The sequence below is a fragment of the Nycticebus coucang genome, chromosome 6 (genome assembly GCF_027406575.1).
Source record: "Nycticebus coucang isolate mNycCou1 chromosome 6, mNycCou1.pri, whole genome shotgun sequence".
NCBI classification, from domain to species: Eukaryota; Metazoa; Chordata; class Mammalia; order Primates; family Lorisidae; genus Nycticebus; species Nycticebus coucang.
In genome coordinates, this window is record NC_069785.1 from 45,167,052 (window position 1) to 45,178,751 (window position 11,700).

Below are 11,700 nucleotides of genomic sequence, written 5' to 3' on the forward strand. Positions count from 1 at the left end.
TGGTGCATGTGGCCGGCACCCTACCCACTGAGCTACAGGCAGAGCCTACATTCATGTTTTGATAAATAGTACACTAATAATGGATTTTATATATACTAGATATGGGAGACACATGTTCACAATTCTGTGTCTCTGACTTAGCTCTCTTCTCTATACTTCAAGTACCTGTATATTAACTGCCATGAGATGTTGTTTTTGCTTTTTGTTTTTTTTTTCGAGACAGAGTCTGACTATGCTGCCCATGATAGAGGGCAGTGGCATCACAGCTCACAGCAACCTTCAACTCTTGGGCTTAAGCGATTCTCTTGCCTCAGCCTCCCAAGTAGCTGGGACTACAGGTGCCTGCCACAATGCTTGGCTGTTTTTTTGTTGTACTTGTTATTGTTGTTTTTAGCAGGCCTGGGTCAGGCTTGAACCCACCAGCCCCGGTGTATGTGGCTGGTGCTCTAATTGCTGAGCTACAGGCGCTGAGCCTGCCACGATCTGTTTAACAGGCACTTCAACTTCGTATTATTTCTTTCCAATAGGAATTTTATTTCTACCCACAAACCTGTGCCTCTCCCAGTTCTTTCCAATTTTAATAAATGACTCCACCATTTACAGAGTTTCTCCAGGATATATCCTCAAATTTCCCTTTCCCCTATACCCTATGTCTATTTCATTGGCAAGCTGTACCTTGTTTGATCTTCCTCCAATACATATCTGAATCTGTCTGTTATCACCACCCTAGTCTAAGTCATAATTATTTCTTATCTGGGTCTTCTCACTGCTGTTCTTGCCTCCCTGTCAGTTTACTACAGAGCATCCAATGTGGTCTTTTTAAAACCTTAATCAGCTCACTCACTTCTCAGCTTGAAACCCTTTAAGCAGAACATGATCTGTGTCCAGCTGATTGCCCTAATTTTCACCTTGGCTTATCATGCTCTGGGCATAACACCTTTTTCTTTTGTTCCTTGGCCTGGAATGCACTTCCTTCCACTGACTCACTTCAGTCCTTCTGGTGTCTCCCTGTTACCCTCTCATGACCCAATTAATTCTTTCATTGAATAACAATCTGTAATTATGGTTTTTGTTTATTTGGAGGGGATCTTTCTTCTTCCTGTTAGAATGTAAACTCTATAATGGGTCTTTTCTGATTCATTCACCAGTGTCTTCCTAACTTAGATTCTAACACAGTGCCTGCCACATAATGGGTGCTCAATAATATTTGAATGAATATAGCAGCAACTTAAGTCTTCTCATTTATATTCCAGTACTTACCATGTTACCTCAAACAAAAAATACAGAGAGAAGGAAAAATATATATATTGATAGCCCAGTCCTGCATAACCCCACCAAAAAAAGAGTGTATGTGTACATGTATAATTTATTCAATTTAATTCCAACCTAAACACTGTGTATATGATACTATTGGGGTTTCAACAAATGATACGTGCCTCTAAGATGAACCAGAAAAAAGATATGGGCAAATACACAACTAACTACAACTCAACTGCTGAGTTATAAGCAAATTTGATTAAACTATAAATAATGAGACAGGTAAACCCAAGACAGGAGGCAACATATTCTTAGGAGCTATCCATAATGTGTTCATAAGACTCAACTCCTCCCAGGGCTTGGTAGTAAACTAATGGTTCTGTTCTCATTTTCTCAGCTGGTGTGTTTTAACATCCCCTTGATGGCTTACCTGTGTTGGAGCTTATTGCATCGGTGTTTTGGTCACAGCTTCAGGTCTCATCTCCATCAAGGAAAATACTTGAAAATTCTACCTGTTCACCTGTTTATGCTACTGCTGTACATCTGGCAGGTGCATTCCTGCTATTTTCTTTATGTGACATATGGCACCCTGGCTTTTTTATTCTCCCCTTTACGGACCTGGTTGACACTGTTGACACCTGTTCTCATTCGTTGTGTGTGGACACTGAACTCTACCAAGTTTGGAAACTTCCTGGTACAGTTAAAAACCACTTGAGCTGCTGAAGAATATGTTTCATCACTGGCATCTGGGCAGAAGTCCAGCCTCTGCATCTGTAGCCCAGGCCCCTGCCCCAGTAGCAGGTAGAAGGCCTCTATTGGTGGGTGAGCTTCAGGGGCCTCCTGCTCCTTGGACACCTGAATGTTGAGGTATTACCCACTACTGATTACTGCAGAAAGGACTGCAGAAAAGTCTCTAAATAATGTCTTGATTTCTTCCTTCCCTAAGGAGGCAAAGCGTTGAATTTTCTTTGTGAAGAGAAAGCCCTAATCTAGGATATCCACAGGGTAGGAGTTGAGTGCCCAGTGTTTTTAGAGTTACCCCGTGCAAAGCACCCAGTGCCCTGCCTGGAACTCAGCAGTTGTCAAGGGTGCAGTTTTAGGGGTAGGGAACCTGTGAGGACTTGGATCTGACCCTAACTACCTTTGAGATATTAGTTCCCAACTATGTTTCCCACACGGTTATGGGCTCTCTGCTTCCCTAGTCAAGGGTGATTTCAACTAATCAAATAAATGACGAACAATAAATATTATGGGCCTGAACCTTGTCTGCGTGGCTGGCCTCTGCGGCGGCGCTGGGCAAAGCTTCCTTGGAGGCGGGGGGTGGGGCCGGATCAATGGGGCGGGGCGGGACCGACTGTTGCCGGAAACCAACCCCAGTCTGCGGGCCCGGAAGTGGGGCTGCTGCTGCTGTGCGGCTCGGGCCGCGGCGGTGTTGGCATTAGTCTGTGAACTTCGGCGAGCGTTGGAGATGGCGAGCGCGGCGGTCCCCAGCCTGGCTCCGCCTGTGGGGCAGCTTCGGCACTTGGCAGTGGAGCTACGGCTGCTCCTGCCTCGAGTGCGGGGTGAGCTGACGCAGCTGGGACTGGCGACGGAGAGGACGGCCCTGGGGTGGGGAAGAGGCCAGGCTGGGGCGGTGGCGGAGAACGCAGGGCTCGGGTGGAGAGGTGGCTCTGCTCACCTCGGCTTTTCCTTTCGCTACCTCCACGCCACCCAAGTCGGCGAAGCCTGGGAGACCACCGAGGAGTTTAATCGGCAGGTGTTTTGGAGAAGACTCAGTGAGTGCCTCTCCTGTCGGGGACCCCATCCCTCGCTTCTGCCTGCGTCGCGACCCCTTTCCCTCCTTCTCGCCCCACGGCGGTGACTGCCCCTCCCCTGCGGCAGCCTCTCGGGGGTTTCCTGACCTTGCCCATCCTTGGCGCCCGAGGCGTTAAAATAGAAACGTGTTGCTGTTTGGAGATCTCTTTGAGATGTCTGAACCGGTAAGGGTGGAGAGGGAACGCGTTATCTTCACAGTCCAGGCAGCAGCTGCAGCCCCCACCTTTTGGCATTAACATATTGGTACCTGCTCCTCTGCCACCCGTCAGATGAGGCAGCCGTGACAGTGTCGGGGGAAGCCACAGCTCTGGCCGCAGCCTTCTCTCAACTGCCACTGCCGTCTCCGCAGGTGGGCTTCACTTCCCTGGAATCCTTGGGCTGCCTAGTTATTCCTTAGGAATCCTTATTTTCTTTCCACATTTTACACTTATCCCAGAGATTTTTTCTCTCATTGACCAAAAATATCTTGGAATATAGAGTATCAGGAGTAAATTCCTCCAGTTGTTTCTTACTGGTTTGTTGAGTTGTCAGCCCAATGTCTTGTGTTTTTCTAACTCCTCCCTGGCATGTGATGAGTATAGCAGAAGGCCTAACTCAGGCGTCCTCAAACTTTATAAACAGGGGGCCTGTTCACTGTCCCTGAGACCGTTGGAGGGCCAGACTATAGTTTAAAAAAAAAAAAACTATGAACAAATTCCTGTGCACACTGCACGTATCTTGTTTTGAAGTAAAAAAACATAACGGGAATAAGTACAATCACACCACCTCATGTGGCCTGCGGGCTGCAGTTTGAGGACCCCTGGGCCCTAACTCATACTAGTACTTAAAAAATGTTTGATGATGCTTTAGAGTTGCCTGCTGTCTTCCACAGTAAATTAGTATGACTACATTGATCTAATCCATTTCTTTTTTTCATTCCGAAATTGGTCCATCACCTCCTAGGAAACCCAGAGGTTCTGTGAACAAGTCCATGCTGCTATCAAGGCAATAATTGCAGTATACTATTCACTTCCAAAGGATCAGGGTAAGCCACATAAGTGGAGTAGGTCTTTGTTAATATGATAGATTATATTCTCAGTCTTTTACTTTCCCCCAATTTGAACATGTAAATTTCTCCTCAGTATAATATTATACTGTAAGTGACCTCCATAAACAAGCCATTATGCTAAGATACAGATTCTTTATTCCTAAACTTCCCATTTCCCTGGCTTGCCTGACTTTTAAGGTTTTTAATTCTCACTGGCTCCTCCCTCTCCAGTCTTTCTAACCAGGACAGAATGCTGGCTGAAGTGTAGTCCTGTGCCCATGCTCAGGCCATCCTGTTCTCCTTTACCCATATATATATATTTTTTTTTTTTTTTTTTGAGACAGAGTCTTATTTTGTCACCCCCTCACCCATATTATATCACACCCTATTTTTGAGCTCCCTCATAGGTTAGGTGGCTTCCAGCCCTGCATATAGATTCATGCCTTGATTATAATTATGCCATAATTGTAACTGAATGCATGTCCTGTATCTTCAGGGTTACTCCACAAATGGTTTAAACTTCATGTTACCTCTGCAATTGTCAAGGGATTGCTATCCTTAATAAATGAATACATGTGGGGCCTTGGTGTGTGTCACACTTTTTGGGAGCAAGACATGATTGCAAGAGGGACTTTACCTAACAATTGCAATCAGTGTAACCTGGCTTATTGTACCCTCAATGAATCCCCAACAATAAAAAAAAATATAAATGAATACATGGTGTCATGGGAAGATTTTGTTCCAGATGTCTTTTGGAGAACAGCACTAAGGGATGGTGGGAGGGGCAAGAAGACAGCTTGAGGATATAAATATATATATATAAAATATATATATTTTTTCCTTTGGAGACAGAGTCTCACTTTGTCACTCTCAGTAGAGTGCTATGGAGTCACAGCTCACAGCAACCTCTAGCTCTTGGGCTTAGGCGATTCTCTTGCCTCAGCCTCCCGAGTAGCTGGGACTACAGGCACCCATCACAACACCCAGCTATTTTTTGTTGTTGTTGGTGCAGTTGTTGCAGTTTAAGACCTGAGTGTTGTGTTGAAAGCATGGCGGTGCACGTTATCTTGTGGTTCTGTAGAGTTTAGACCTAGGAAAGCAGATGGTAATTTCTGAAAGAAGACCAGGCTGCTTACTCTTTGGGTTTTACCACAGGGATCACCCTGAGAAAGCTGGTACGAGGCACCACTTTGGACATTGTGGATGGCATGGCTCAGCTTGTAGAAGCACTTTCCATCACTCCAGCTCAGAGGTAGTGATTTACAGTTTGGGTTGGCAGTTAATGGGGTTCCTTGCCTCATGGAGGGGAAACTTTTTAACAGCAAAGTGTCTGATAGCTGAGAATAATGGCCCGCAGGGAGGTACTCTTTAGGAGACAGGAACCTAGGTTATTGATACATCCTTACTGATTCCTTTTCCCCAGCCCTGAGAACAAAGACTTTATTTCCTGCAACAGTGTCCTGGTTGCGTGCCAGCAGGTGCCTCGGTTACCAAGAGGTGGGTAAGAGTGGGAAGTGGGCTGCAGCAGAGAGACCTCTCTTGTCTAGCTTATAGCTTTATAATATATATGTATTTTAATTTAAATAAAAACTTTAGTGAAATATATGTAGTTTATTACCAACATCAATTGTAGGTGTTAATACCTTTTGCTATTCTCTATAGTTCTCATACTTCTAAAATTAGAGCTCCCCTCTTGTTGAGGTTCTATTTTCTGTTGAACAAGTACAGTTCGTTTTTCTTGTCCTGCCCCAGGAATAGTTTTATGGGACACACTGAAGCAATTATGAGGTAAAGGAGCTAGGTTCAAGAAAGTGAGCTCTGATGAGAAACATCATGTGATCATTTTATTTCTTTGTGTGGCGAATAAAGAAAAGCTTTTTAATTCCCTATATGGGTGCCAGGGAATGTAATGAGAAGAATTTTACATTAAACCACCACCTTTATCAACTGTTCTTGGCAATTCCTTCAATAGGAACAGTGTGCCTTTTGTTAACTTGAGAGAATTGTTGTTTCTCCTTTAATTCTAGAGCTTCTGATTTTTCACTCATAGATAACAAAGCTGCAGCCCTTTTAATGCTGACAAAGAGTGTGGATTTTGTGAAGGATGCACATGAAGAAATGGAGAAGGTAAGGGAACCTCTGTCTTTCTTGGTCATGGGAAGATAACTGCCTGACTAGCAGATAGGAATTGATTACAGAGACTCGGCACCTGGAGCTCAACAGCTAGGGCGCAGCCACATACACCAGAGCTGGCGGGTTCAAACCCAGCCCAGGCCTGCCAGACAACAATGACAACTACAACAAAAAAAAAATAGCTGGGTGTTGTGGCGGGCGCCTGTAGTCCCAGCTACTTGGGAGGCTGAGGCAAGAGAATTGCTTAAGCCCAGGAGTTTGAGATTACTGTGACCTGTGACTCCACGGCACTCTACCCAGGGTGACATAGACTCTGTCTCAAAAAAAAAAAAAAAAAAATTTTGTTTTGATTACAGAGAGAAACTTCTGAGCACTGACTGAATAGGTCCCATTCTCACTATTCTCTGTCTTCCTTCTCTTGTTCCTGGTGGATGTATGATGTGGTACCACTCCTGTCTATTCCATTGTGGACAGAGAGAGTGAGAACTGGGTTTATGAAGTGATTAGTGAAGTAGCTGGCTAAGGGTTTTGGACAACTCAGACTGGTCTAAAAAGTATCACAGCCTTTTTGTTTTGTTTTGTTTTTTTGGCATTCACATATATTATGAGAATAAACCTATAACATGTGCCTCCCCATGTTATATTATGATATATCAGGCTGTGGAAGAATGTGACCCTTACTGTGGCCTCTTGAATGACAGTGAGGAGGACACCTCTGACCACCATAATGACGAGGATGATGTGTTGGGGTCTCCAACCAATCAGGACTTATATTGGTCAGAGGAAGACCAAGAGCTCATCATCCCATGCCTTGCACTGGTGAGGGCATCCAAAGCCTGCCTGAAGAAAATCCGGATCTTAGTGGCAGAGAATGGGAAGAAAGATCAGGTGGCCCAGCTGGATGACATTGTGGATATTTCTGATGAAATCAGCCCCAGGTAAGTGTGATCCTCACTTGAAACATGTGAGTAGCAGCATTCTGATCTCAGCTTGTACTGTCACCCCAAGGTTTTTCCCATGTTATTTTTGTTTTGACACTTTCAGACCTACAGGAAAGTTGAAAATACTTCAGTGAACATCCCTATATCCTTCATGTAGACTTGCCTTTTCACATTTTTTCCCTATATTGGTTTATTTCTCTGTAGAATAGATCTTCTGTGTTTATTCCTAAACCTTTCAAGAGTAAGTTGCAGACATTGATAACATTTCACCCCTAAATACATGTGTAAATCAGCATGTATCTACTAAGAACAAAGACCTTCTTAATACCACATTCAAGGGAATTAGCCTGAGAGATAATATTATTACCTAATATTCAAATTTCTCCATTTGTCTCTAAAATACCTTATATAAATCCAGAGTTCTGTCAAGGTCTCATATTGAATTTGGTTGTCATCTCTGTAGACTCTTGAAATCTACGACCGTTGCTGTCCTTTTTAGTCTTTTTTGACATTGACATTTTTAAAGAAATCCTGTCAGGGGCGGCGCCTGTGGCTCAGTCGGTAAGGCGGTAAGGCGCCGGCCCCATATACCTAGGGTGGCGGGTTCAAACCCGGCCCCGGCCAAACTGCAACCAAAACATAGCCAGGCGTGTGGTGGGCGCCTGTAGTCCCAGCTACTCGGGAGGCTGAGGCAAGAGAATCGCTTAAGCCCAGGAGTTGGAGGTTGCTGTGAGCTGTGTGACGCCACAGCACTCTACTGAGGGCCATAAAGTGAGACTCTGTCTCTACAAAAAAAAAAGAAATCCTGTCAGTTGTCTTGTAGAATATCTGGAATATCCAATCTGGATTTGTGTGACTGTTTTCTCATGATTCTATTCAGGGTGAACATTTTTTGGTAAGAGTATCATACAGCTGAGTGTTTGTGCTCATCATGTTGGGGAGGCACATGTTACAGGTTTGTTCCATCATTGATGGTACTAGATTTGATCATTTCATGAAAATGGTACCCACTTTAGTAAAGGTACATTTTACCCAACAACTGTACGTTCCATTGAGGAACCCTGCCTCTATTAGTTATTAAACTGATAATTTCATATCCTCATGCTCATGTTTTTGACTGAATTAATCCTATTCTTCCCATGAACCAAAGGAACGTTTTTTCCAACAGCTTCCTAGTGAAAAGGGCTATGTTTCAGTAAATACTGGTTGAATTCATTCTGTATTGGTCGCCCAGTTGCCCAATTTAAGGAACTGATAGACATTTCTGGGACAGTTTCTTTTTTTTTTTTTTGAGACAGAGTCTCAATATGTTGCCCTCGGTAGAGTGCTGTGGTGTCATAGCTCACAGAAACCTCATACTCTTGGGCTCTTCGCTTGCCTCAGCCTTCCTTGTAGCTGGGACTACAGGCGCCCGACACTACACCTGCTATTTTTTTGTTTAGCAGGCTCAGGCTGGGGTCAAACCTACCAGCCCTGGTGCATGTGGCTGGTGCCCTAACTGCTGAGCTATGGGTACCAAGCCTCTGGGACATTTTCTTAACAATTACATCTACAGTTGTGTACTGGAAACAACCTAGTTGAGCTTTGTTCTTTTTTTTTTTGGAAGGGGGGGTTAATGTTTATTTTTGCTTCTTGCTTTTAGTGTGGATGATTTGGCTCTGAGCATATATCCACCTATGTGCCACCTGACTGTGCGAATTAATGTAAGTACTGGCTTTGAGGGAATAGCTACAGACCTAATAGGTAGAATTTCACTAATGACTAGTATTTCCTCTAAGTTATGGGGTACATTTGTCTCATTTGGATGCAAGTACAACATGAATGCATATGTTTGTGCTTGATAAATATTTGCTGTGAATTACAGCCTTAAGTTTTGGTAGTTTCTCTTCCATAACCAGTTGGGTAATCATTTAGAAAAGTCCAGAGACCTTAGAAAATGGCACTTGGAGAAAAGTGTGTTTTGTTTTGTTCTGTTTTGAGTCAGAGTCTCAACTTTGTTGCCCTACATAAAGTGCTGTGGCAGCATCCCACAGCAACCTCAAACTTCTGGGCTCAAGCGATTTCCTTGCTTCAGCCTCCTGAGTAGGTGGGACTACAGGCAGCTGCCGCAACGCCTGGCTATTTTTTTTAGGGATGGGGTCTCACTCTGGCTCAGGCTGGTCTCGAACCTGTGAACTCAGGCAATCAACCCATTTCAGCCTCCCAGAGTGGTAGGATTACAGGCATGAGCCACCATGCCTGGCATGTTTCTGCAGGATGAATAATACCTTGAAGTAGAATAGGATTCTTTGGGCATTAGCTTTTTTTGGCATTAACTTTATAAAAATTGACTTCCTAAGAAATAAGCATCTTTAGCAATATATCTTGTAAACTATCTTAAACAATATTTACCATAACAATTTTAAAATGTCTACTATGCATGTCTCAAACTCCTGGGCTCAAGTGATCCTCCTACATTAGCCTCCCTAGCAGCTGGGACTACAGGCACCTACCACAGGACCTAGTAGATTTTTTCTAGTTTTAGAGACTGGGTCTTGCTCTTGCTTAGGCTGGTCTCGAACTACTGAGCTCAAGTGATCCTCTCTCGCCTTGGCTTCCCAGGGTGCTAGGATTACAGGCATGAGTCAACACATCCGAACCATATTATCTTAATATTGATATTCTTAAAATATTTCACATCAGTGGTCCCCAACATTTTTGGCACCAGGGGCCAGTTTCACACAAGACAATTTTTCCATAGACGGGGATAGGGTAGAGGGCAGACTGGAGGTGAAGCTCAGGCCGTGATTATATATGAACAGTGGGGAGTGGCTGTAAACACTGATGAACCTTAAACTTGCTCACCTGCAGCTCACCTGCTGCTGTGTGGTCCAGTTCCTAACAGGCTATGAATGGAAATTGGGGACTACAGCTTTACATGGTTTTTTTAAAAAAGGAACATTAGTTATTTCTGCTTTATATTATGAGCTATCAGTTGGGACAAATCCAGGTTCCTTTCTTTGTTTTTTTGCTCTGTTTTATTTATTTATTTATTTAGACAGAGTCTCACTTTGTCACCCTCAGTGCAGTGCTGCGGCTCATAGCAGCTTCTAACTCTTGGGCTCAAGCAATTCTCTTGCCTCAGCCTCCTGAGTAGCTGGGACTACAGGCACCCACCACAATGCCCAGCTATTTTTAGAGACTTCTTCAGGCTGGTCTCAAACCTATGAGCTCAGGTGATCCACCTGCCTCGGCCTTCCAGAGTGCTAGGATTACAGGCGTGAGCCACTGCGCCCAGCCTGCTCTTTCATTTTATAATTAAAAATATTTTAAATCAAAAAAATTTATAGCAATGTTATAGCAATAGTATTAAAAAGATTTTGCTAACCAGAATCCATAATCCTCCTACCCTAACTTAATTAACTTTTTGTTTTTGCATATTTTCTTCAAGTTTTTTTTAAATGATTGTTTTTATTACTTGGGTCTTTTAAAATAGTTGAGCTCCCAGTTCCTTTTTATGGTAGGGCTCGGGGTGAGTAACTTCTTTGTTTCTTTTCTAGTCTGCGAAACTTGTATCTGTTTTAAAGAAGGCACTTGAAATTACAAAGTAAGTATGAGGACTTCTCCCCAGATAGCTTTTTGAGAATAAAACTGAGTTTCTGTCCAGCTATTCTCAACTCCTAAACCCCAATGTTAAGGAATGGGAAAGGGCATGTGTGGGTTCCCCCTCCCACAGCTTCAATTGTGGAGCAGCTGTGTTTCTGCAAAGAAGCTTGCCTTTTTTTTTTTTTTTTGTAGTGAGAATCTGCTTTCCAGATTTTTTTTTAAACTGTAGTTCCCTCTGTGGTCCCTCTTAAAAATAAGTTTTCCTTTGACACTAAAATAATTTTTTTTTTGTTTGTTTTTTTGCAGTTTTTGGCCGGGGCTGGGTTTGAACCGCCACCTCTGGCATATGGGGCCGGCACCCTTCTCCTTTGAGCCAGAGGTGCCGCCCTGACACTATAATAATTTTAACTCTCTTTTCCTGTTCCTTTCACAGAGCCAGCCATGTGACCCCTCAGCCAGAAGATAGTTGGATCCCTTTACTTATTAATGCTGTTGATCATTGCATGAACAGAATCAAGGAACTCACTCAGGGAGAACTTGAATTATGAGTTCAAAGGCTCATTTGTACTCTGCTCTTTCCCTCTCTTACTGTCACAGACAGGCTCTGCTGTCTGCTTTTGAAATGGAGCTAGAAGGCTTGCTGGATTGGAAGGGAGTTTCTATCTATATTTAGCAGCAGACACTATTGCCAAAGATTGTTGGTTAGGCCAGACTGGACATTATTTATAAGCTCTATGAGTGTAATATATTCTTCTGTGCTAGACACAAAGAATAATCGCATGGGTTTGTGTTCCTCAGTTGCTTCTCAGAAATTCCTAGGGAACCTTTCTTATGTACAATAGTGTGTTGTTTTCATTGTTAAAGATGTTGATGGTGTCAATAAAATGCTAACTTGCCAGTGATTAAATGATTTCTTCTTGCCAGAAATAAAATGGATCAAGA

General features: G+C 43.4%; 2 protein-coding genes across 4 annotated transcripts in view; both read left to right on the top strand.

The window, feature by feature from the left end:
* The window catches only part of TMEM62 (transmembrane protein 62), a 47,397-nt gene extending 44,890 nt beyond the window's left edge, over nucleotides 1–2,507 (top strand). For all 3 annotated transcript variants that reach the window (XM_053595043.1, XM_053595044.1, XM_053595045.1), the window contains one exon: nucleotides 1,655–2,507. In XM_053595043.1, the coding sequence (XP_053451018.1) occupies nucleotides 1,655–1,972 (318 nt within the window). In that variant the 3' untranslated portion in view covers nucleotides 1,973–2,507. The remainder of the gene's footprint in view (nucleotides 1–1,654) is intronic.
* Nucleotides 2,508–2,624: 117 nt separating this feature from the next.
* On the top strand, nucleotides 2,625–11,665 carry CCNDBP1 (cyclin D1 binding protein 1). Its single transcript, XM_053594477.1, has 11 exons — nucleotides 2,625–2,819; nucleotides 2,973–3,032; nucleotides 3,342–3,421; nucleotides 4,015–4,096; nucleotides 5,255–5,351; nucleotides 5,523–5,596; nucleotides 6,150–6,226; nucleotides 6,890–7,170; nucleotides 8,816–8,876; nucleotides 10,713–10,759; nucleotides 11,192–11,665. Exons 1-11 carry the CDS (start codon nucleotides 2,726–2,728, stop codon nucleotides 11,304–11,306), a joined length of 1,068 nt encoding a protein of 355 aa, XP_053450452.1. The 5' UTR covers nucleotides 2,625–2,725; the 3' UTR covers nucleotides 11,307–11,665.
* The last annotated feature ends 35 nt before the right edge of the window (nucleotides 11,666–11,700 follow it).